This window comes from Leucoraja erinacea, chromosome 8, assembly GCF_028641065.1.
Source record: "Leucoraja erinacea ecotype New England chromosome 8, Leri_hhj_1, whole genome shotgun sequence".
Taxonomy (NCBI): domain Eukaryota; kingdom Metazoa; phylum Chordata; class Chondrichthyes; order Rajiformes; family Rajidae; genus Leucoraja; species Leucoraja erinaceus.
The window spans coordinates 44,679,508-44,707,232 of NC_073384.1; the positions used below are offsets into that span (position 1 = coordinate 44,679,508).

The 27,725-nt window shown below is 42.3% G+C and overlaps 1 protein-coding gene across 3 annotated transcripts in view; it reads right to left on the bottom strand.

The window, feature by feature from the left end:
- The window catches only part of LOC129699642 (tetratricopeptide repeat protein 7A-like), a 199,024-nt gene that overhangs the window by 108,090 nt on the left and 63,209 nt on the right, over window positions 1–27,725 (bottom strand). For all 3 annotated transcript variants that reach the window (XM_055639614.1, XM_055639613.1, XM_055639615.1), the window contains 3 exons: window positions 23,144–23,227; window positions 12,759–12,863; window positions 1,354–1,471 (listed from right to left, as the gene is read on the bottom strand). In XM_055639614.1, the coding sequence (XP_055495589.1) occupies window positions 1,354–1,471; window positions 12,759–12,863; window positions 23,144–23,227 (307 nt within the window). The remainder of the gene's footprint in view (window positions 1–1,353; window positions 1,472–12,758; window positions 12,864–23,143; window positions 23,228–27,725) is intronic.

Here is a 27,725-nt window from a genome sequence, read left to right on the forward strand (position 1 = left end):
AATGAAAGGAGGTGAGGCGGACTCGTACCGCACACGGGCCGGAACCTATTTCATGCTGCTTTTGGGCAGACCCAGTTGTTCCAGAACAAGGGGTCACAGTTTAAGGATAAGGGGGAAATCTTTTAGGACCGAGATGAGAAAAACATTTTTCACACAGAGAGTGGTGAATCTCTGGAATTCTCTGCCACAGAAGGTAGTTGAGGCCAGTTCATTGGCTATATTTAAGAGGGAGTTAGATGTGGCCCTTGTGGCTAAAGGGGTCGGGGGTATGGAGAGAAGGCAGGTTGTGGATACTGAGTTGGATGATCAGCCATGATCATATTGAATGGCGGTGCAGGCTCAAAGAGCCGAATGGCCTACTCCTGCACCTAATTTCTATGTTTCTATGAATCTTACCAATTTCTAGAGGTGCACCATAGCAAGCATCCTATTGGGATGCATCACAAATTGATATGGCAACTGGTCTACCCAAGACCCAAGAAATTGCAGACAATTGCGAACGCAGCCCGGTCCATCACTCCCACTAACTTCATCCACACTTCACGCCCCAAACCAAAACTAAACTAAACTAAACCAGCCAAGGTAATCAAGAACCACTCACACCCAAGTCTACTCTCCTGTCAGTAACACAGGTGATATGGTAGTGAAGGCCGGTATTCACTTGGCATGCTTTATAGATTAGGACATAGCATGTAAGAGTTGGGTTGTTATGTTGTAACATTACATAATATTGTTAAGGTCACACTGGAGTATCATGTGCAGTTGTGGTGACCACACTACAAGAAGGATGTCACAATGGATTGTGCTTGGATTAGAGGATTTTTGTTCTGGGGGAAAAAATGGATAGCCTGGACTTTTTCCCTGGAGTAAAGGGGTGCACGAGGTGACCTGATAGAAGTGCATAAGGTTACGAGATGGGGATCGGGCAGATTGTCAAAATATTTTTTCCATCGCAGGGGTATCAAAAACAAGAGGGCAAAAGGGCAGAAGGTGAGAACGAGTTTTAAGGAAAAAGTTTATTTTTACAACAGAAATTGGTTAATATCTGGAATGCACTGCCAGATATGGTGGTGGAAACAGATATAATTACTATATTTAAGAGGCAACTTGACAAATGCTTAAATAGGCAAATTATAGGATACAATTCCAATGTGGCCATGGTTCGCATGGACGTGGTAGGCCGAAGGCCCCATTTCTGTGCTGTATCACTCCAAGACTATTTGAAGTTGATGATCTTTCAACAGAATTGTTCATGAAACAGAGAACGTTACAGCCAAAGGTACTGTATACACAAACATGGTGAACATGAATATTCAATATCACAAACTGGTGAAAGATACAGACTCAACCTACCTTCTGTAGCTTGGAGACTGTAGACCAACCCTAGGCCCAAATAGCCTTTGGCAAGAAATTCACCTGCTTCTTCCTCCATGGCAGTTACACTAGTAGAAAACTTCTCTCCTTCTTCCAGCTGTAAAAAGGCATAATATACTCATCAGATAACACAAAAGCAGGTGATATGTTACACATTTCAACCAATGCTCGAAAGTTAATGCTTTCCACAATTTTATACTCGCACTTAAGCATTGTGCCATTAAGAATAATGCGTGAACATTTTATCTGTTAAACTGGACCAGTTTTCTTTGAGGAAGTAAAAGCTTATCAAGAATAGGATCTTTAAATTGCTGAGAAGTTGGCTCCACTACATGCTGTGATTATAAACCCTCCAATGACTAGAACAGCATACAAAAAATATGGTTGTGATTACAAGACCTTAATCTCAGTCTCAGGATATCATTACTGGAATTCATTGATTCGGGACCAATCAGCTCTAGGATGCTTCATGAATAACTTTCCCTTCATCATAAGGTCAGATGTGGACTGATTGAAGATTGCGCAATGTTTAATTCCATTTGCAATTCCTATGCTCCTGAAGTATTCAGTGTCTTCCTGTTGTAATGATACAGGCATGGACTGATAACTGACCAGCAACAATTGTGCTACTCACAAAGTCTCAAAGAAGACATTGTCTAACCACCTGTATTTGCTGTTCAATGGCAATACCATCATCAAATCCCCCACAAAATCTCTAATGGCACTATTTCAGCCAAAACTGCTGTAGCTACAAAGTTAGGTCAAAGACTCGGTGTCCTGTAACAAAGAACTTGCCTCTTGATTCCTACAGTACCTTTGCATCATTTAAACACATGTCAGGATGTGATTGAATGCCTTCAATTGTCTGGATACGTGCCTGTCCAACAGCATCCGAGCAGCTCAACACCAACCAAAGCAAAACTGTCAACTCGATTAGCACCCTAATCTATTCCTCCAAGCATTCACTCTTTATTTTGCCCATAGCACCATGGTTGATAGATGCACTATTTAAAAAATGCATTGCAGTGCACTACAAGGTTTCTTTGACCTCACCTCCAAACTCAGGAGGAGGTCACTGGGTGCATGCACCAGTTGCATGTTTCCCTTCAATATGTATTATAAGCTAATGGCCATTCCTTTTCACTGTTGTAACTCCCTACTCCACAGAAATTATGGGAGTACCATCACTAGCCAGCAAATGTTCAAGGTGGCAATTCACCACAACATTCCCAAGTCCTTGTCAGCTACACCCACATCCTGCAAGTGAATATAAAGTAAACTTCCTCAGCCACGGCTTACATCTTCTGGTTTACGCAAAATGATTTATTTCAGAGAGATGGCCAAAATAGCCTCTGCAACTGGAAGGTTAGCTTAAACGCTTCTGGCATTGACTGAACTGTATCAGCAACACGCCAGGGAAGGCAATATTGTTGATTACCTAAAGGCATAAGCAAATGAGAAAACAATCAGCTAAATGGTGGAAACAACTAACATGCCTCACCAAGCTATTAAGTAACATGACAATCGAAACAGATGGCCTTCAGTTGGCAACTGCTGTGTATTGTTCATAAGACCTCATGACTAGTTCTCCTGTTTAACCTTTCATGAACTGGTTCAGAACCCATTTTCTTTTCATTCCCTTTGGCAGCTGGATGTAATTGCTGCTATTATGGAACACAAACCTGTTCAGTAATTTAGTCTTTGAAAAGCACTGACTAAAAACGCAAAGTATAAAAACAATCAATTGAACTACCAGAGAACTAGGACTAATTCTTGTTTATAATATATTCTTGCTTATTATATGCATAACTTCTCTCCATCAACAGGGAGTTCCTGTGTTTATCTATGAGGCTACCTCTTATATTAGGCAGAAAAAAGTATCTGAGAATGCATGAACAACAACATAATTAACAATATGTCAATGTAAATAACTCAATGTCTGTGCCTCTTCTTTGCTCCACTCGTTTCCAGTCCTGCAGTTCCTCAGAGATATTAGTCCTTGTCCAATTCTAACTTCTTCAGCATTTTCAATTTTAATGACTTCATTTGTCACTAAGTTTCAGATGCCAACAGCCATTGCTCCAAAATTATCTCCCTTAACACTGCGGCCTCTTTCCTGGAAAACTCTCCTTAAAATCTATTACTTTCATCAAGCTTTTGGCCATCGCTTGGCATTGCATTGGCATTGCTTCCTTGTATTACTGCATCAAATTTAGTTTGACAATAATCCAATGCTGCAACTTGGTTCACTATACGATGTCAAGGATTCTACGTAATTATAACAGATTAAAATCCAGCAGCAGATTTTTTATACGTTCTACATTACTGTTTTATTAAATATGAATTCACACAAAATCATCAATAGGCGGCACAGTGACGCAACGGTAGAGTTGCTGCCTTACAGCACCAGAAACCCGGGTTCGATCCCGATGACTGAGTTTGTACATTCTCCCTGAGCACGTGGGTTTTCTCCAGGTGCTCTGGTTTCCTCCCACATTCCAAAGACGTACAGGTTTGTAGGTTAATTGGCTTTGGTAAGTTGTAAAATTGTCCTTAGTGTGTGTAGGTTAGTATATGGGGTCGGCACGGACTCGCTAGGCCGAAGGGCCTTTTTCTGCACTGTATCTCTAATGTCTAAATTCTAAAGACTCGAAATGTGAACACAAAATTAATCACATCATCATTACTAATCACATGTTATCATTACTAATTCAAATGCCAGTATTTTTATCCCAGATTACTCCAGGTGGGTATATGGCATTAGGTCATGAGTCAGCAATTAAAAGGCAAGGCAGCTTCAAGCTCATTAAGTTGCGCATCAGTCAGCTTTACATTTCTCTTGTTTAAAAACTGAGCCAGGATTAAACTCAAAAATCCTTTTAATCTTAATAGTTCTCTGAGGCTGGCTAACACAAGGAGGAAGGTACTGTAAACACCTAATTACAAGTTATCCGTTAATCCTGAATTTCCTGTGGTCACATCTATTATACACCACTCACTTTTGTGACATGAACCTACTCCCTGTTTCAAAAGATTGCATATCCTAGCTTTAGGCAGGGAAGCCACAGATAGAGTTTCCATAGCAACCTTTCGTATCAGAGCAGATGCCACAGATATTTAAAAACATTCTCTCCCTATATTTAAAGGAGGCTTGAAACATTTGGGGTTCATAATGAATCTTTTATTACAGTTTATTCAAGCACCCACTTGTGATGAGCAAACAAATTGCGTAATTTAATCGATTTATTGAAAAGCTCAAATTTCTGCTCCTGAAGTGCCTTGGATTAAAGTCCAATACCTTGGATTAAATTCCGAGTCCAATAGCTTGGCCATTTCTCACCCTAGTAGTAGGTATCAATCAACAAGCTATTCAACCAGAGAGTAAAATTTCCCCAATCCTGATATTATTTGCCCCAAATCACTCCAATAAACAGTTTCCAGATAATGTAGAATAGTCTGAGTAGAATGTCTGAAATTATATCATAATATGAAATTAAACTGCCTTACAGTGATAGTTAATACTTTAAGTATTTTATTTCACTCACAATACAGTTAACTACATTTCCCCAAGGGAGGATTTTCTGAAAAATGCACAATGCAACACTACATTGATAAAGGCGCCTCTTCTTCTTGCGTATGGCGTGCACAGCCCAAACTTGTAGGACAACGTGTTCTATTTGATCTTACTTGATTGTGCACACCAGGTTGATTATATTCGTCGAAACAGGGCGGACCACGTGAAGGTTGCAATCTCCCACCCCGATAAAGGCGCTGTTCAGTACTTTCACTGCAAGGGTGAGCCTTATGAGTACAATTGCACTTTTATTTCTTGTCCTCTTTCCAAAGTCCAACCCACTTCTCTTGTATAGAATTAACAATTGAAAGGGAGTTCTGGGCTCCGGTAACAATCGACATTGTCTAAAAGATTAGTTTTTTTCTATCACCTGCTAAACCATTTGCTTAGTACTCGCTGCACTTGATATATTTATTTTAGACATTCAGATTTTGGGTTTTACAACTAGATCATCATTTGAACGTGCTGTGCTGATTAGGCAAGAACTGTGGCAAAATTAATGATCGCATTAAGTATAGCGTTTACTTGCTTTATGTGCATTCATTGGGCCAAGATGATCTGAAACTTTAAAATAAATGAATAAATAAACACTGAGCAGCTTTTTTATTGAAAGAAAGTCAATATTTCAAAATGGGTATAGGATAAAGGCAATTACTGCGTACATTTAGACTGATCTGACCAAAAAGCTGGGACAGAGTAAGATCACTGAGGATATAACAATAAATTACATATTTGAAGTGAATGTTGCAGTTCAATAGTTATTCTTTCAGTATTTATTACCACTTCCCTTCCATCATACACTATTAAAAAACTATCTCTTTCGCTAATTAGCTTCCTCAATTCCATCAAAAGTCTCAATTAAGGTGTTTATTTATAATTCAACATGCTGCACCAGTTGGTAACCTATGCTTCAATCCTTCACTGGATAAAATAATGTGTAATATGCAATGTCACATGCAGAACTTGAGAACTATCTGGATTTGTGGAGGAGTTAATTAGAGGTTGCCTAAAATTGCAAAATTCAATGTTCATACCATTGGGTTGTAAGCTACCCAAGTGGAATATGAAGTCTGAAGAAGGGCCTAGACCCGAAACTTCGCCTATTTCCTTCGCTCCATAGATGCTGTCTCACCTGCTAAGTTTCTCCAGCATTTTTACCAAGTGGAATATGAGATGCTTGGGTAGCTGGTGCTTGGTGCCATTCCTCCAGTATGCATGTGGTCTCACTCTGGCAATGAAGGAGGCCCAGGACAGAAAGATCAGTAAGGGAATGGGAAGGGGAGTTAAAATGGTTCGCAACCGGGAGATCCAGCAGGTCTTGACGGAACTGTAAGTGCTCAGTGAAATAGTCCTACTGGATTCAAAATGTTCCAAATTAACACAAGGCAGAGATTAAATGAAGGGTGGTGACCCGAGGAGGCAATAATATATGCCACAATTATCCACTAATTTCTTTATTTTTAAGTTATTCACTAAATATGATATTGTCAGACAACTAATCACATTTGAAGCATATTTGCAGGATGTCTTCTTCACTCCCTGCTACCCACTGTAATAAGGATAATTAATCATGGATAGCAATTACCCTCTTCTCCCACCACCTTTCCTAACTCACCACAAGCTTTTAACAACGTTTCACATTCGGGGGTGCTGATAAAAGAATATGAAAGTAGTATTTCTCCTTGAAGGTACTAGATTGCAAGCAATGCTTTATTATTCCACACAAACTTCATTAGTACATGCAGAAGCAAATGCAGACCCCGTCAGTAATAATTAACCTTCCTGACACCGACTGCAACCTCTGCAGCTCTACCGATACACCCATTTTAGACTCTCTGAACTCTACATGATTAAAATAGATGAAATGCTGACTACACATTCTGCTGAGCCCCTCTCATTCCACTGCAAGCAGGGGAATAAAGAACGTTTGCCAATTTTTTTAACTGCATGCGGCCCATTTCTCCCTTTAAGCTAATCTGTTTGCTGGCTGGAGACCACAGAAATGCCAAAATCTGTAAGCGGTTTATAGTAAACAAAATGAATGAGTTCGATTTATGACAGTTTAACAAAACCTTTTAAAATCAGTCACTAAATTCAAGCAAGTTTTAAAATACTTCATAAAGAATGTATAATTCAAACAGAGAGACATTTGACGGATTTAGAATTTTTGTTTATAATTTAGCATCTTCCCATTTCCTCAACATTCAGAAAATCTCCATTCTTTCCATTGTTTTGACACCTTCTAAATTCCCCCGACCACTGTGGAATATCAATGCAATAAAAATGACAATACTTTTCTCTTGATCTGTAAAACTTGAACCATCAAATGTGTGGCATAGAATGTATTGACTATCAGACTGTCAACTTCACTGACACAGAAAGACAGTCTTTTGAATGGGTGCAGACTTCCACAACATCTATATAACTAAAAGTCCCATCTTGCCCACTTCCTGTCTGCGCTCATTGATATTGATTTTAGAAAAAATGCTACCCTATATCGCTATGATTTTTGGCCATCTTACTCACAGTCCTCCTCCACTGAGGCAGCCCCGAGGATTTTTCTGATCAATTAAAAATAAAAAAGTTATGAGTGTTTAAACAATCTTGAGATCAGCTGATTGGGCCTCTCGCCTCAATGAAGGTAACAACTTCCGGGGGGAGCAAGACCATAAAATTCCTGGATGCCTGGACGCGAGTCAGTCACTCTGGAAGATCGTGAGGGAGAGTCCACAACTATCATTCTAAGCTGGGAATCAACTGAACTGTGAGTCTGTAATGTACTTGCAATAAATTATTTATCAGCCCTTAATGACAATGAGTTGTTTGGCAATTTGGTGGCCTGCACTCTGCTTGAAATGCTATAAAATTGAATGTGGTGGCCTGCACTCTGCCTGGAATGCTGTAAAATTGAACGTGGTGGTCTGCACTCTGCCTGAAATGCTGTGAAATTGAATGTGCTGGCCTGCACTCTGCCTGAAATGCTGTGAAATTGAATGTGGTGGCCTGTACTCTGCTTGAAATGCTGTGAAATTGAATGTGGTGGCCTGTACTCTGCTTGAAATGGAATTTCAAGGAATAGCCATGACTGAACTGCTAGCCCACCAGCCCTGAGTGACTGAACTGCCAGTCCACCAGGCCTGAGTGACTGAGGTGCCAGCCCACCAGGCCTGAGTGACTGAGCTGCCAGCCCAAGTATCCATTCGGCCCACAATGTCCATACTAGCCCTCTGGAAACCAGTCCTTTCAGCCCACAACACTAATACCAGCACTCCAGAAAGCCACCCCCCCCCCCCCAATGGCCACCAATATTGGAATTGATGGAGAGGTGAAATATTGCATTGGGGGACCAGCCCTATCGTGTGAACATGGGACTCACGGGTCCCACTTAGTCTAGGTATCTGTATATCCTTGCAAAGGGTCTTTGAAATGTTTCTTCAACCCCAACAAAGCACACAAATCGATTCCAACTCGACAGATATTCTCATGGAAACCCTTAACTAGTCAATGAGTACTCGGCTTTTTCAACCAAGTATGATAAAGGAAGCTTTATAAACATGGAGAATGAGATTCGCTGTACATGTGAATATTATTGTTATATTTATCAAAAGGATGTCTTGTTCATTGAGTTCTCCTGTTTCAAGTAACACCCGCCTATCTCATCACTCTTTCCAGTGCCCTCACCCCACACCAGTGTACACTCATTTCACCCACCATTCCAGCTCCCCCAAGTCACCCTCCTCCTTTCCTCTCCCCCCCCTTTGCATACTCATCTTCCATCCCCAAATGCTTAATTTCCCTTTTATGCCCCTTCTCTCCCCATCCTTCTCTCCCCTTCCAAATACATCCCTCCCTTCCGTTTTATATTTCCCTCTTTTTCTCACCTTATCTGACACCCTATTGTATCCGTTGTCATATGCTCTACTCATCTGCCAGGGATGTCGTTGCTGACTTCGGGAAGTATGCTGAAGTACCCCAATCAGAATTAACGGCATCAAAGTGGAGATGGTTGAAAGCCAAGTTCCTTGGAGCAAATATCTGTCCTGGTCAAACCACATAGAAGTGACAGCCAAGAAGGTACACCTCTAATTCCTTAGGAGACTGAGTAATTCATCATCGATACCACCTACACTTTGCACTGCCTCAGGAAAGCAGCCAACCTAATCAAAGACCTTTCCCACCCTGGCCATTCCTTCCTTTCCCTGCTCCTGTTGGGCAGAAGATTCAGAAGCTTGAAAATGCGCACCATCAGTCTCAGAAGCAGTCTCTATTATCAGGCTTCTGAACAGACCTTCCATAAGCTAGGGTATAGTCCAAATCCCCTATACCTCATTGCAGATAATAGACCTTGCCCTGCAACTCTTGTGCTTATCTGACTTCATTGGATGGCATGCAAAACAAACCATTTCATTGCACCTCGGCATAGATGACAATATAAACCTAAACCATTGACAATCTAACCCCCCCTTGCCTGCATTCACCTATTAATTGGCAGGTTTTGTTCTGCCCTCACATCTCTTTTGCAACTTATTTTCCCAAACTGCAATCAGTCTGAAGAAGGGTCCTGACCCGAAATGTCGCCTGCCCGATTCCCTCCACAGATGCTGCCAGTCCCGCTGAGTTCCTCCAGCGCTTTATGTTTTGCTCTTGTGAGTGAATGCTTATGTTGGAAGATGTGCTACCACTCCATCCAACCATGCTATCCTCACAGAGATGTGCACAGCATGTTAAAAACCCCAAAGGCAATTGTTGGGCCAGAATAAAATGCACACTGCTGAAAACAATTTCTCACTCACAGAAACGTCTGAAAATAAGCATGCAGGTACATCAGGCAGTGAAGAAAGCAAATGGCATGTTGGCCTTCATAGAGAAAGGATTTGAGTATTGGAGCAAGGAGGTCCTACTGCAGTTGTACAGGCCCTGGTGAGACCACACCTGGAGTATTGTGTGCAGTTTTAGTTTCCTAATGTGAGGAAGGACATTCTTGTTATGAGGGAGTGCAGCCTAGGTTCACCAGTTTAATTCCCGGGATGGCGGGACTGACATATGATGAAAGAATGGATCGACTGGGCTTATATTCACTGGAATTTAGAAGGATGAGGGGGTATCTTATGGAAACATATAAAACTCCTATGGGATTGGCAGGCTAGATGCAGGAAAAATGTTCCCGATGTTGGTGGAGTCCAGACCGAGGGGGTCACAGTTTAAGAATAAGGGGTCGGCCATTTAGTACTGAGATGAGGAAAAACCTTTTATAACCATATAATATAACCATATAAACATTACAGCACGGAAACAGGCCATCTCGCCCCTTCTAGTCAGTGCCGAACACGTGTTCTCCCCTAGTCCCATATACCTGCGCTCAGACCATAACCCTCCATTCCTTTCCCGTCCATATAACTATCCAATTTATTTTTAAATGATAAAAACGAACCTGCCTCCACCACCTTCACTGGAAGCTCATTCCACACAGCCACCACTCTCTGAGTAAAGAAGTTCCCCCTCATGTTACCCCTAAACTTCTGTCCCTTAATTCTCAAGTCATGTCCCCTTGTTTGAATCTTCCCTACTCTCAGTGGGAAAAGCTTATCCACGTCAACTCTGTCTATCCCTCTCATCATTTTAAAGACCTCTATCAAGTCCCCCCTTAACCTTCTGCACTCCAAAGAATAAAGCCCTAACTTGTTCAACCTTTCTCTGTAACTTAGTTGCTGAAACCCAGGCAACATTCTAGTAAATCTCCTCTGTACTCTCTCTATTTTGTTGACATCCTTCCTATAATTAGGCGACCAAAATTGTACACCATACTCCAGAATTGGCCTCACCAATGCCTTGTACAATTTTAACATTACATCCCAACTTCTATACTCAATGCTCTGATTTATAAAGGCCAGCACACACCAAAAGCTTTCTTTACCACCCTATCTACATGAGATTCCACTTTCAGGGAACTGTGCACAGTTATTCCCAGATCCCTCTGTTCACCTGCATTCTTCAATTCCCTACCATTTACCATGTACGTCCTATTTTGATTTGTCCTGCCAAGATGTAGCACCTCACACTTATCAGCATTAAACTCCATCTGCCATCTTTCAGCCCACTCTTCCAACTGGCATAAATCTCTCTGTAGACTTTGAAAATCTACTTCATTATCCACAACCCCACCTATCTTAGTATCATCTGCATACTTACTAATGCAATTTTCACCCAGAGAGTTGTGAATCTGTGGAATTCTCTGCCACAGAAGGGAGTGGAGGCCAATTCACTGGATGTATTCAAGAAAGAGTTAGATATAACTCTTTGGGCTAACGGAATCAAGGGATATGGGGATAAAGCAGGAACAGGGTACTGATTTTGGATGATCAGCCATGATCATATTGAATGGCAGTGCTGGCTCGAAAGGCCAAATGGCCTGCTCTTGGATCTATTTTCTATGTTTCTATATAATCATAACACATAATGTAAATGTACATAGTTAGGTTAGTATCATGATATTTACTAGCGTTTAAGTTACTAGATCTAAATGTTTAATTGAAGTAAAATAATTCAAGGCATTCTGACACAACACAATTACCACACTTCTCTTTGGCATCTTAGCAATACCAATCAGAATAATAAGTAAACTGTTAACAGTTCCAGGTATTTAACATAATCAATTCTGCTGAAAATTCTGTATATCAAAATGACTACTCAGCATCAAGCATCTAAAAGTTATTAAAGTAGGCAGGCTAATATTTTGTCTGGTGGCCAGGTAAATGATTGAGGGGAATTAATGAGTACAACAGGAACTGAGGGAAGATCCAGGCAGAATCTAATTGTGAATAACAAAGAGAAGGCTGGAAGAGCTCAATGGAGGCAAAAGACGTTGGTTTGCGTTTCGGGTCAAAACCCTGCAAAGGACTCATTGACACTTGGGACAGATCCAATGGTGCAGGAGCACCAATCAATCTGTTGGAGGAACTCAGCAAGTTGAGCAGCATCAATGGAAGATAATGGACAACCGACGTGTCGGGTTGTGACCCTTCATCTGGATTGCTTTTGTTTCAGATTTCCTCATCTGCTGTCTTTTGTGTCTGCAATTTACTACTCCGCTGTCGAGTTTCTTCAAGGTAATCCTGCCAAGGCCAGTTGGGTCTATTGTATGGTGATCATTAGCAACCCCCTCCACATACAGACCTTTCTGTCATTGACTTTCTCTATTGCCAGAGTGAGACCACATGCAAACTGGAGGAACAGCACCTCACATTCCGTGTGGGTAGCTTACAATCTAATGATTAATAAATTCTCCAATTTTTGGTTCTAACCTACAAACACTCCCCCCCCCCCCCCCCTCTTTTCCCTGCCCCACCTGGATATGCACCATTTCTCCCCTCCCCATTCCACCTATATCCCTTCCCCTGGCTTTACAATTCTTACCTCTTCTATTCTTATCTCACAAATTGTTATTTTAAATGCTGGCCTTTGTCCAACTATCTGCCAATCGACCCTGCCCCCCCCCCCCCCCCCCCCCCCACCTGTATCCACCTATCACTTGGCAGACTTTGTCATGTCCCCATCTCTCTTCCTGCTTTCCCAGCACAATCAGTCCTGACCCGAAACGTCACCTATTCATGTTGTCCAGAGATGCTGCCTGACCAGTTGAGTTACTCCAGCACTTTGTGTTATTTTTTAACCTGGAATAGTTTGTGTAACGAGTCAGGTCCATGTAAGGCCTCAATACTGGAACTGGCTTCTTCACTGCAACCACATTCGTTTCCTGTCTCTAGCTACTGATCTGCAATACATAATAGGATTAGGAAAAGGATACACTTACCCAGTGTAGAGATCCAATGCAGACCTTGGCAGCCATGAGTGGTATGCTTGGATCATTAGGATGGAGCTTTGCACATTCTCTGAGAGCAGACACAGCCCACATGAACTAAAAATTAAACCAGATAATAATCTAAAATTATTTATTTTCATTAGCATATTTTGATAACTTTCAGAATTTAGTTTCACATTATTCAAGAAGGAATGTTTTTAAGCCACAAAATGTATATCTGAGTGCTAATAACCACTATTAACTGTTGGAAAGTAATAACTATCCAAAGAGTGACATTTGTCACAATGCATATTAGTAACAAGCAAAAAATAAAAAACAGGCTAGTTAGTTTTGTTGAGTTTAGTTTAGAGATACATCATGGAAACATGCCCTTCGGCCCACCGAGTCCACGTTGACCAACAATCACCCTGTACACTAGTTCTATCCTACACTCTGGGGACAATTTACAGAAGTCAATTAACCTACAAACCTGTACGTCTTTGGAATGTAGGAGGAAACTGGAACACCCAGAGAAAACCCATGCAGACACACGGAGAACGTACAAACTCCATACAGGCAGCACCCCCAGTTCAAACCTGGGTCTCTGGCTCTGCAAAGCAGTAACTCTGCAGCTGCACCACTGTGCCACCCATTATAGTCATTCTATAATTGGATGTATTTGTATTCCTAGTTTATTTTTCTTTCATTTTCCTTTCCTTCCTGCTGTGGATGAATCATATGGGTATATCTTTCACAATTAATAGCAGTTCTTTGGTGCGCTTTGTCCAAATTGCTATCCTCCGTATTTGTGCCTGCACAGTCGTCATTATACAATTATTGGTCAGAGGCAGATGAGTGGAATTAGGCACAGAAATATCCGTGTCATGCCTAACTGACTTCCTCATTTGATTACACATACACATTTTAACAAGTAGAAACGTATGGCAATAGGATTCCTGAATATTTTTCCTATCGTTAATCCAAAAGAGTGATTTTCCTCATTTTCTAGCCCAGGATTAAAACAGATGACTAAGTGATTAGAGGCCAGAGCTCTTCCTTGCTCCGACAAGCATTATATTCCACAGGAATAATGGGCCAGTCTCACCTGTGGTATATAGGAAATTAAAAGTCGTGGTTAACATCTTTTTGAATTTCCTAAACTTTGGCCATAAACTCAGTCGCAAATTCATAGAACCCTCAATGAAATAGAGTCATACAGCATGGAAACAGACCCTTCGGCCCAACTTGCCCATGCTGACCAATATGTCCCAACAATACTATTCCCACCTGCCCAAATTTAGCCCATATTCCTCTAAACCTTTCATATCCATGTACCTATCTAAATGTTTCTTCAAGATTGTGATAGTACTTAAATAATCAATATTTTATGAAGTAATTCCCCAGGGATGTTCCAATTACTCTGCAAACATTAGGAATTGGGATAACCCCTGTGGAAATCTGAGATATAAATAATTATTACTAATGACATAATCTGATCAGCTAACAAGGATTTTCTCCAGTTGAACTAAGCGCTAAATTGCAATGACTTATCCTACAGTAATTCACTAGAATTGTAAATTACTGGGATTTTTTGAGGTAACAGAACTGGCTGCTTCAAGCCAGGTTCACAAACAATCACAGCAATACTCCAGTCAAAATATTCCAAAAAAAAGTTGGAGTGATAGACAGAAATGAGAGGCTGCTAACGTTTAATTATAATATGTTAAAGTGGTTTGACTTCTTTAAAAAGAGGTAATGACAATATCCAAAATGAAAACACTTAGGGGCGGCATGGTTGTGCAGCAGTAGAGTTGCTGCCTAAAGGGCCTGTCCCACTTGGGCGTCATTTGCGCGTCACGCAGGTGGCATGGGAAGATTTTGTGAATCCCAAAATCCTCGGGTGCCGCGCGCAACCGCGCGTCACGGCCTACGCCACTACGCCTCACCACGTGCCATGCGCGCATCACATGCGCGTCACGACGCACGTGTCGTGTATCGTGACACATAAATGGTGTTGCGTAAATGACACGTAAATGACGCCTAAGTGGGACAGGCCCTTTACAGCGCTTACAGTGCCGGAGACTCGGGTTCGATCCCGACTACGGGTGCTGTCTGTACAGAGTTTGTACATTCTCCCCGTGACCGCGTGGGTTTTCTCCGAGATCTTCAGTTTCCTCCCACATTCCAAAAACGTACAGGTTTGTAGGTTAATTGGATTGGTATAATTGTAAATTGTCCTAGTGTGTGTAGGATAGTGTTAATGTGCGGGGATCGCTGGTCGGCGCGGACTCGGTGGGCCGAAGGACCTGTTTCCGCTCAGTATCTTGAAACTAAAAAAAAACTGATTAAGAACTGGAGATGTTCATCCTATACCCAGAAATGTAATTGCTATAGAATTAAATGTGAAACTTTTATAGCCAAAAGGTGGAAAATAAATTAATCCATCTAATCAGGGATCCATTTACAGCTAGGATGGCCTGATGTCCTAAAGTGATTCTCTTTCCAAAGTATTACAAGAGAATCAACAGTTAAGAGTGTTTTATTGTCATACTAGACTGTGGGTCCCGTTGGATCCCTTGTTCACACGGGAGGGCTGGTCCCCCAACGCAATATTCCACCTTCCAATATTCCACCAATTCCAATATTGGTGGCCAGTGGGGAGGGCTTTCTGGAACGCTAGTATGGGTGTTGTGGGCCGAAGGGACTGGTTTACAGAGGGCTAGTATGGACATTGTTGGCCGAATGGATTCTTGGGCTGGCAGCTCAGTCACTCAGGCCTGGTGGGCTGGCAGCTCAGTCACTCGGGGCTGGTGGGCTGGCAGCTCAGTCATCAGTCACTCAGGGTTGGTGGGCCTACACGATCTCCTGGTTGCCAAACATTTTAAATCCCTTCCCCATTCCCAAACTGACCTAATGTCCTAGGCCTCCTCTGCTGTCAGAGTGAGTCCACGTGCAAATTGGAGGGGCAGCGCACACCCCCCCCCCCCCCCCTTCAGTTGTCCTACCAGTTCTACTGGTCACATCCTTGTATCCCTCTTGTTATCTCACCTTCCCCAGTCAACAATGGGCCATTATGGACTCCACCCATCCTGAGGTCATCTGTTGCTGGCCCTGATTTGTTCTGCCCTCTATTCCCCTCCCCCTCACTTCTACTTTCAGTCTGAAGAACAGTTCCAACTCAAAACATTGCCTAGGCACAAAATGATGGAGTAACTCAGCGGGTCAGACAGCATCTCGGGAGAAAATGGATAGCTGACGTTTCGGGTCAGGACCCTTCTTCAGACTGAATTACTCCAGCATTTTGTGCAAAATTATGAAGTGTCTTAGGATTTCTGATATATATTTAATTACCTGTTAATGATTTTTGCGCAACAAATGTACTTCAACTGCTGAAAATACCCAAAATGCATCTTAACCTACTGCAAAGTTAATATCATGTCGAGCAAAATTCAGGTCATCATTCAGAAAACATCTTTAGCTCATTCCCTCTAGCTGCTTGTTAATGCAAGATAATGTAATTTTAGGATACATGTTCACCAGAGGAAAATATTATAGTCATTTTGGAAAATGTACTCAAGTGTCATGACTGCAATCAGCAGAATTACAATTTAAAGAGGCAGTGTGGATATATTATTTCACGGTATTGGATCACCTAAAGACTGCAAGTTTTATTAGGATAGTTAGAAACATTGAATACATCAAGCAAACCCATTATTATTGATAATCTATATGTTAATATCGAACAAAATTTAACACATGGCTGGTACAAGGCATCTGGATTGACTCCTTTAGAAAAATCTTTCACTTTCTGACATTTATCCATACAATAACAACCCACATAGGAGATTAGTGGGCAAAATTAGGGCACATGGTATTGGGGAATGAGTGTTGACATGGATAGAAAATTGGTTGGCAGACAGGAAACAAAGAGTAGGGATTAACGGGTCCCTTTCAGAATGGCAGGCAGTGACTAGTGGGGTACCGCAAGCTCGGTGCTGGGACCGCAGCTATTTACAATATACATCAATGATTTGGATGAAGGGATTCAAAGTAACATTAGCAAATTTGCAGATGACACAAAGCTGGGTGGCAGTGTGAACGGTGAGGAGGATGCTATGAGAATGCAGGGTGACTTGGACAGGGGGGGAGTGGGCAGATGCATGACAGATGCAGTTTAATGTGGATAAATGTGAGGTTATCCACTTTGGTAGCAAAATCAGTAAGGCAGATTATTATTTAAATGGTGTCAAGTTGGGAAAAGGGGAAGTACAACAGGATCTGGGGGTCCTTGTTCATCAGTCTATAGAAAATAGGTGCAGGAGTAGCCCATTCGGCCCTTCGAGCCTATGAAAGTAAGCATGCAGGTACAGCAGGCAGTGAAGAAACGCGAATGGCATGTTGGCCTTTATAACAAGAGGAGTTGAGTATAGGAGCAAATAGATCCTTCTGCAGTTGTACAGGGCCCTAGTGAGACCACACCTGGAGTATTGTGTGCAGTTTTGGTCCCCTAATTTGAGGAAGGACATTCTTGCTATTGAGGGAGTACAGCATAGGTTTACAAGGTTAATTCCCAGGATGGCGGGACTGTCATATGCTGAGAGAATGGAGCGGCTGGGCTTGTACACTGGAGTTTAGAAGGATGAGAGGGTATCTTATTGAAACATATAAGATTGTTAAGGGTTTGGACAAGCTAGAGGCAGGAAACATGTTCCCGATGTTGGGGGAGTCCAGAACCAGGGGCCACATTTAAGAATAAGGAGTAAGCCATTTAGAACGGAGACGAGGAAACACTTTTTCTCACAGAGAGTTTTGAGTCTGTGGAATTCTCTGCCTCAAAGGGCGGTGGAGGCCGGTTCTCTGGATACTTTCAAGAAGAGCTCGATAGGGCTCTTAAAGATAGCGGAGTCAGGGGATATGGGGAGATGGCAGGAACAGGGTTCTGATTGGGGATGATCAGCCATGATCACGTTGAATGGCGGTGCTGGCTCGAAGGGCCGAATGGCCTACCCCTCACCTATTGTCTATTGTCTAATATAAATTTTGTACACAAAATACTGATGCCGGAATCTTGGAAACAGAACTGGATTCAGTGGGCTAAACAGCATCTGTGGAAGCAAAAGGCATATGTCGATGCTTTCCCGAGACTTTCAGTCTGAAGGTCTCGACCCGCAAGACGCAGTTTTCTTTCTTATTCTAATTCAATCCTCCTTCAGTTTCATCTCTCTTGCTACAAGCTTCATTTTAATGTTACAACACAGTATCTGGGTCTGAAGAAGGGTCTCGACTCGAAACGTCACCCATTCCTTCTCTCCAGAGATGCTGCCTGTCCTGCTGAGTTCCTCCAGCATTTTAGTGTCTATCTTCGGTTTAAACCAGCACCTGCCATTCCTTCTTACACATGTATGTCGATGATTTGGGTTGGCACCCTGGATCAGGACTCGGGATCAATTGTGTGATGTTTCCACTGTATATCAAAGTGTATATGGTTTAGTGTATATATAAGGTATATGGATTAGCATTCCTTGGAACATATTTGGAAGAAGTAGTCATACTACAATTCTTAGTGCTGCATGTCAGGAAACAAAGAAACTAGTCATCTTTTTTTTACACAATAGGTGGTTGGTATATGAAATGAGCTGCCAGTGGAGGTACTATCACAAGGTTTAAGAAACATTTCAACAGGTACATGGTTACGATAGGTTTAGAGGGTTATGGACCCAACACAGGCAGGTGGGACTAGTGTAGATGGGGCATGTCAGTCGATGTGGGCAAGTTAGGCTGAAGGACCTATTTCCATACTGTATGACTCTATCTATTACTTTCAATTCTCTCCTCAGCTGAAGGCATTGGTTACCACCAGGATAATGAATGTTGGACACACTTTTTTATTTGCATGCTCACATACCAGTAGCTTGTGAATGAGAGTGGACAGTCATGATCATAGATACATAGAGCTATACACTGTGGGACAAGACCCTTTGGCCCAACTCGTCCATGCCAAATAAGTTGTCGACCTGGGCTGGTCTCATTTGTCTGTCTTTTAAACCTCTCCTATCCAATTTCCTATTCAATCTTCCCCCTCTCACCTTAATAATATGCCCTCGAGCTCTTGAAGATAGACACAAAATGCTGGAGTAACAGCAGGACTGGCAGCATCTCTGGAGAGAAGGAATGGGTGCCGTTTGGGGCAAGAACCTTCTTCAGTCTGATTAATCTTCAGTCCTGCTCATTTTGAATCCAATTGACTAGTTCACCCTGGATCGCAATCTTCCGGACCAGCCTCCAACATGGGACCTTGTCCAAGAGCTTGCTAAATTCAAACAGCAAACGTCCTGCTCTCTTTAGACTTTACTTTCGAGTTACAGCGCGGAAACAGGCCCTTTGACCCACCGAGCCTGCGCCGGCCAGCAATCACCCCTGTACATCAACACTAACCTACACATTAGGGACAATTTACAATTTTACTGAAGCCAATTAACCTACAAACCAGTACGTATTTGGAGTGTGGGAGGAAACCAGAGCTGCCGGAGAAAACCCACAAGATCACAAGTAGAACAAACAAACTCCGTGCAGCCTTATTCACGATCGAACCCACGTCTCTGGCACTGTAACACAGCAAATCTATCGCTGCACCACTGTGCCGCCCTCTAAGTGGTCTCTCGTCAATCCTCTTTGTCACCTTTTACAAAAACACAGTCAAGTTTGTGAGACATGATTTCTTACACACAAACCCATGGCTATCCCTAATCAGTCCTTGCCTTTCCAAATCCTGGCAGCTCCTGTCTCTCAGAATCATCACCAGTAATTTTTCCACCAATTATGTTAGGCTCACCGGCCTGGGGTTCCCTAGCTTGCCCTTGCAGCTCCTCCTATATAGCAGATAAACAAAATATCTAGCCAATGTTTCAGAGATTTCTACTGTTTCTTTCAACTTTATACCATCCCTCCTTTCACTCCCCATCCTCATCACTCTTCCATTTCCTCTCCCCTCCCCAATCAATCAGATTAATATACCTCTTTCCTTTACTTCTCCTCTTTACTTGTGCGCACCCCTTTAATTCCCTTTTTCATCCTCAAATTTAATGAGGTCATAATATTCCTGCACTTTCACATTACCAGTCTTTAATCCTGAACATATGCTCGCGTGATATCAAAGCTATTCTGCAATTCAATCAAAACGAACAAGAAAGTTAAAGCAAAATAAAACCTCGCTACATCTCTGGAAATGACTGACGTGACTTCCTTGACACAGCAATCATCTTGCAAAAGCTCACCCTTCTTTCCTTTAAATGCTGGAGATTGACTGATATCCAAGAGCTCAGCACTGAGAGGATGCTCATTTATTTTTTCTCCTCCTTCTTCCCTTACAGGATACAGATTTATTCACTCTGCTCTAATTTGCTCAGGCTCTGATTTTTTCTGTACCTTTTCATACCTCTAGTTTCCTTCTCCCCTGACTCTCAGCCTGAAGAAGAGTCTTGGCCCAAAATGTCACCTATTCCTTTTCTAAATTAATGCTGCCTGACCCGCTGAGTTACTCCAGCATTTTGTGTCTATCAGCGGTATAAATCACCTCGCTACATATATTTACTCATAATTCTCTCTTCCCCTTTCTGCAACATAACACATGCTTGATTTCTAACATTTCCTAGTTAAGATGAAAGGTTATCAATCTGAAACGATATCATCAATGCAGATGCTGCCTGGTGTGCAGAGTATTTTCAGTATTCTGCTTTGAAGATGGAGTTGAAATTTATAGGCTAAGATGGGCTACGTGGCCATCGTTAACCAATTTTAACGTGATTAGAGAGGCACAAAGCAGGAAGATTTATGGCGTCACATCGCTCATACAGTGTAACGGTTGATTATTGCAAATCGCGTTCTGATTCTCGGCAGTGTTGCTAATGATACATATTTGGAATTAGTCACAGTCGCACAGCACGGAATCAGGCCCTTGGGCCCAACTTTCCCATGCCGACCAAGATGCCCATCCACACTAGTAACACCCACCCACCCAAATTTGTCCCATGCCCTCTCCCATCCATGTACCTGTTCAAATGTCTTTAAAATGGCGTTATAGTACCTGGATCAACTACCTCCACTGGCAGTGCTTTTCACATATCCACCAGCGTCTGTGAAAAGGTTGCTCCCCAGGTTACTATTACATTTTTCCTCTCTTGCCTTAAACTTATAGTAATGGAGTCTTACAGGATGGAAACAGGTCCATCAGCCCAAGTCCACACCAGCCAATATGTCCCATCTACACTAATCCCACTGACCTATATTTGGCCCATATCCCTCTAACCCTGTCCCATCTATGTAACTGTCTAAATGTTTCTGAAATGTTGCGATAGTACCTGCCTCAACTACCTCCTCCAGCAGCTTGTTCCATACACTCGCCACCCTTTGTGTGAAAAAATTACCCCATGTTCCTACTAAATCTTATCCCCCTCACCTGAAACCTATGTCCTCTAGTTCTCGACTCACCCACTCTGGGGAAGAGACTCTGCCTGTCTACCCAATCTATTCCTTTCATGATTTTGTACACCTCTATAAGATCACCCCTCATCCTCCTGTGCTCCAAGGAATAGAGTCCTAGCCTACTCAACCTCTCCCTATAGCTCCTTCTCTCGTGTCCCGACAACATCCTCGTCAATCCTTTCTACATCCTTTCCAGCTTGACAACATCGTTCGTATAACATGGTGCCCAAAACTGAACACAATATTCTAAATGCGGCCCTATTAAACGTTTTATACAACTGCAACATAATCCCGACTTCTATACTCAATGCTCTGACATATGAAGGCCAATGTGACAAAAAACCTTTTTGACCTCTCAATCTACCTATGCTGCCACTTTTACCAAACTGTGTACTTGTACTCCCAGTTCCCTAAGCTCTACATCACTCCCCAGGGCCCTACTGTTTACTGCGCAGGTACTGCCCAAGTAAATGCTCCCAAAATACAACACCTCACATTTCTGTGTATTAATTTCCATCAACCATTCTTCAACCCACCTGCCCAACCGATCAAGATCCTGCTGCAATTTAGTCATAGCCTGCCCAGTGTCTCCCTCTAGCTCAGGCCCTCAAGTCCTGGCAACATCCTCATTATTCTTCTCTGCACTGTTTCTAACTTATCAACAACCATTCTATAACAGGGTACCAAAACTGAACATAATATTCCAAATGCGGTCTCCCAACTTCTCTATTCAATACCCTGACTAATGAAGGCTAATGACCCAAAAGCCTTCATGACACCCTATCTACTTGTGGCACAATTTTTCAGGAACTATGCACCTGCACTCCCAGATCCTTCTGCTCTACAACACTTCCCAGGGCCTTGCCATTCACTGTGAATATCCTGCCCTGGTTTGACTCCCCAAAATGCAATGTCTTGTACATATCTGCAATAGGAGTATATTAACCATTCCTCAACCCACATACCAAAATGATCAAAAATATCAAAATGATCTGCTGCAATTTTTGATAAGCATCACCCACTTTTGAATTATCTGAAAATTTACTAATCATGCCTTCTACATTCTAATCCAAATTGTTGATATAAACCACAAACAGCAATGGACCCATCATTGGTCCCTGAGGCACACCACGTCACAGGCCTCTTGTCTGAATAACAACCTTTACAGCATACTAAGCAATATAATAATATCATGTGTACAGATTAACTGTGTGAACACATCATATTAAAAAAAAAAGCTTGTTCCATTAGTACACTAAACAGACAGCATAAAACATCAGTAATGCATCTTGTGAATATAAAGAAAGATACTTCATTTATTTACACAGCCTCGGGTCATTTTGTTGCACTATACAGCTAATTAAATATTTTTGAAGAGTACTTGGTAATTATTCCAATGCAAAATTCTAACGCATGTTGGTAATCAATGCACACCATAACATGCAAATGGTACACATAATGCCCACTATAGATGGTAGGTAACTCTCAGTAATTTGACATTAAATTAGGCAACAATTATGCAATGTTAATTGTATACATAAATTGCTTTGAAAGTTAAAAGATCCTAGCACTTTTAAATCATAATTTGGACAGTTAAGAGGGTTTGGAGAAAGCAATCCATCTGAGATTACTGGAGCAATCCTGTTCATTCCAATCTACTTCCCATAGGCAAAGTGTATGTGTTAACATGGGAAAGAATGAAAGACAACTAAAAGGGGAGTGGAAAAATTATGGATTAATTAAATAAAAGGCTATTCTTTAACTTTAGATACACACAAAAGATTTGTCCCAGGATACCAAAATTCCTTCAGCAATGATTTTATATAAAACTTTAACAGTACATTTACACGATTCAAAGGTAGCATTAATATGAAGAAAGGAATGTATGGCAGCTATAATGCAAATCGAGTTCTTACCTTCCCACTAGCCACCAATGAAAGTGCCAACTGATACCACAGGTGGAATTCGTCAAATGCAAACTTCATTGCTCGTTCTAAACACTGAAGGAAGAAACATATTGACATGAGATTTATGCTTGATAGATGAAACCAAGCAGCTTAACAAGAGTACAACACTCTCCGCTTGACTATTACATATCTCATCTCTACACAATATTCACAGTGCCTGCTACTCTGATATAGGTTTGGTTATTTCAACAGTACGGCTCATTCTTTGTTTTACAATATAATTATGCCATCTGCTGGCCGATTTCTTGACATTTTATTTTTTATGCTAGGTCAGAAATTATGACGGCAGAACTGGAACTGTTAAAATAGCATTAATGTCAATACGTTTTATCAGGAAGAGAAACAAATTGGACAGTGTATGTGCTCATGAACATTAACCACAACCCCCCACCCCCCAGAAAGATTTATTCTGTTGTTGATCTGAGCTCCTTTATATCCCGATTTTAATGGCTATCCAAAAGAACAGATAAAATTATATTTCGTTACACTGGCCTCCTGAACTCTGATGAATCCAATGCCTCGTAACTTTACAGAACCCATATCGTTTACAAATAAATCAGTACTGGGTGGCTAGGGAAGTTCCTAAGAGCACTTAGCCCACCATTTTGTGTACAAAATCATGAGAGGAATAAATTGGGTAAACATGCAGAGTCTTTTGTCCGGAGTAGGGGAAAGTGAGAACCAGGGGACTTTCATTTAAGGTGAGGGAGGGAAGATTTAATGGGAGACTGAAGGGTAACTTTTTTACACAAAGGGTGGTGGGTGTATGGAATAAGCTGCCGGAGGAGGTAGTTGAGGCAGGGACTATCGCAATGTTTAAGAAACATTTAGACAGATACATGGATACGGTGGGTTTAAAGGGATATAGGCCAAAATCAGGCTGATGGGATGGGGGTGTAGATATGGTAAGTTGGTCAGCATGGGCAAGTTGGGCTGAATGGCCTGTTTCCACACTGCATGACTCTGTGACCACAATAATCTACAATGGAGATACTACTGTAGATTAATTCCACGTTTGCAATTAAAGGCCTAGAATGAAAGCACACAGTTTTCCATACATAATGTGCAAAGTAGTTTGATTTCTCGGTTTAATTTCTCGTTCTGTAAACAACATATTACCCCCCAAGCAATTTTCTCCAATTCAGTTGTCAGTTCTTTGCCGGCCTTATTTCCACAGGTGTTAATTGTACTCCAGCAACTTGCACCTCACCATCTGTTCATCATATTTGTTTAAGAAAGAGCTGCAGATGCTGGAAATGGCTATCTGGACTATACTTCTTCCCTCCCTGCTTCCTGTAAGGATTCTATCCCCTACTCCCAATTCCTTCGTCTACGCCGCATCCGCACCCAGGATGAGGTGTTCCAGATCAGGACATCTGAGATGTCTACATTCTTTAGGGAACGGGGGTTCCCCTCTTCTATTATAGATGAGGTTCTCATCAAGGTCTCCTCTATATCCCGCAGCTCCACTCACTCCTCATCCCCCTACTCGTAACAAGGACAGAGTTCCCCTTGTCCTCACCTTCCACCCTATCAGCCGTCACATGCAACATATAATCCTCCGACATTTTCGCCACCTCCAACGGGATCCCACCACTGGCCACATCTTCCCATCTCCTCCCCTTTCTGCTTTCCGCAGAGACCGTTCCCTCCATAACTCCCTGGTCAATTCGTCCCTTCCCACCAAACCACCCCCTCCCCTGGTACTTTCCCTTGCAACCGCAGGAAATGCTACACTTGTCGCTTTACCTCCCCCCTCGACTCCATCCAAGAACCCGAAGCAGTCTTTTCCAGGTGAGGCAGAGGTTCACCTGCACCTCCTCCAACCTCATCAGCTGCATCCGCTGTTCCAGGTGTCAACTTCTCTACATTGGTGAGACCAAGCGCAGGCTTGGCGATCGCTTCGCCCAACATCTCCGCTTAGTTCGCAATAACCAACCTGATCTCCCGGTGGCTCAGCACTTCAACTCCCCCTCCCATTCCGAATCCGACCTTTCTGTCCTGGGCCTCCTCCATTGCCAGAGTGAGGCCCAGCGCAAATTGAAGGAACAGCACCTCATATTTCGCTTGGGTAGTTTACACCCCAGCGTCATGAACATTGACCTCTCCAATTTCAGGTAGTCCTTGCTTTCTCCCTCCTTCCCCTCCCCTTCCCAGCTCTCCCACAAGCCTACTGTCTCCGTCTCATCCTTTCTTTCCCCCCCCCCCCCCCCCCCCCCCCCCCCGACAACAGTCTAAAGAAGGGTAGAAGGGTCTCGACCCGAAACGTCGCCTATTCCTTCTCTCCATAGTTGCTGCCTCACCCGCTGAGTTTCTCCAGCATTTTTGTCTACCATCTGTTCATCATATGCGGGGCATCTCAATTAAGCAAACCTCTGTCGTACAATACAAGGACTGTGCTGGTTTACACAAAATGACACAAGTGCTGGATTTAATAGGTTAGGGAACTGAGTTACTGAAGCAAGTGCTGAGTTACTCCAGCGCTCATTCAAACTGAAGTACGTCACCCATTTCTGTTCTCCAGAGATGCTGCCTGACCCGCTAATTTACCCCAGTATCTTGTGAACCTCTGCTGTCACCCATTGTCAATAGGAGTCACCGGACAGTGCCTAGGAGAAGAAGCTCATGATGATTTCCCCAATTAGACTTTTGAGATACAGCGCAGAAACAGACCCTTTGGCCCACCGTGTCCATGCCGACCAACGATCACCCCATACACTAGCACTATCCTACACACATTAGGGACCAGTTGAGACTGGTGTTCTAATTAGGAGTTAATAATATGCTTTCCATTAACAGGTCAAGTAAGGACAGTACACTTAGGCTAAGGCTAGTTTAGTAGTGACACTGCCTCACAGCATCAGAGTTCTGGGTTCAGTCTTGACCTGAGGTGCTGTCAAGTGTTGGAGTTTGCACATTCTCTCTGTGACTCGGTGGGTTTTCGCCTGATTTCTTTGGTTTTCTTTCACATCCCAAAGATGTGCAGAGTGAGAGAGAGAGAACAGAATCAATATGTTGGTAGTTTTAGAATGGAAGGTGGTGCTGTCAATTAGAAACACAAGCATATATCATAGAGTGGTACAGTGTGGAAACAGTCCCATCGGCCCAACTTGCCCACACCGGCCAACATGTCCTAGCTACACTAGTTCCACCTGCTTGCATTGGGTCCATATCTCTCTAAACTTGTTCTATCCATGTATCTATCTAGCTGTTCCAGACATCCACTACCCTTTGTGTGAAAACATTATTCATCAGATTCGCTTTCGCAGATAATTCACAGATTATCATTTGACGCAGAAGTCTGCGGAAATTTTGCACTGGTTCAGCATCTGCTAATACTCTATTGAACCTCTACAAGTGTTGAGTGGAGAGCATATCGACTGGTGGCATCATGGCCTGGTTCAGATATTCAAAAGTGGTGGACTTTGCCTGGTCCAACAGGGGTACCGACAGCCCCACCATCAAAAGGATCTCCAGGAAGCCCTGTCTCATGAAGGCAGCCCCAATATCATCAAAGACACAAACCATCTTGACCATACTCTCTTCTTGCTATAACCATCAGAAAGATGGTACAGGAGCCAGAGGATCATTACCTGCAAGATGAAGAACAGCTTCTTCCATTCAACCATTAGATTCCTGAAGCACCCTATACACAACACCTCAGCATCAAACTACTACAGACCATTACTATGACTGCTCTAGTTATTTTGGTTTTACACAGGTGGTGGAACTAGGGCGGCACAATGGTACAGCTGGCAGAGCAGCTACCTCACAGCACCAGAGACCTGTGTTTGATTGCTGTCCATGTTTTCTCCTTGTGGTCGCATGGGTTTCCTCCATGTGCTGTGGTTTTCTCCTACATCCCCAAAAACGTCAGGTTTTATTGGCCAATTAGCCTCTATAAAGTTGTCCCTTGTGTATAAGTGTATAGGAAGTGGATGAGAAAGTGGCATAATAAAGTGGGATAATATAGAACTAATGTGAATAGGTGATCGATGGTCGGCGTGGGCTTAGTAAGCTGAAGGGCATGCATTCAAGCTGTATCTCTAAATTGAAACTAAAATTAAACTATCGTGGTCTAGTTTACTTAGAATAACTGATCACGCTGCATATTTATAATTTTGTTGCATCTAATGTGCCTGTAAAGAAGAATTTCATTGTTCCAATTCATATCCAGTGCATGTCACAAATATACACGCTTCACTCTTGAAAGAACACCATGCCTCTGCACTGTAACTTTACTGTTGTTTTATTTTAAATAATTAACATAGGCTTGTCATTGTTAGAAATTAACAAATTTCCCAATAATTATTTAGCAATGTGCATAATTGTCTTTTTGTAAAGCTAAGAACAGAGTACCTATTCACTTGCTCAAGAATTCCCTCAGAATCATCACATAATATTATTAAAATGGCAGATTCAGAGGATTGCTTCCTGTCAACAGGTGGCTAATAAGGGATTGCTCTGAAGATGTATCACATGCTAAATAACAAGTGCCAGCTGGATGTCGTGGCCATGGAATGTCTGATTC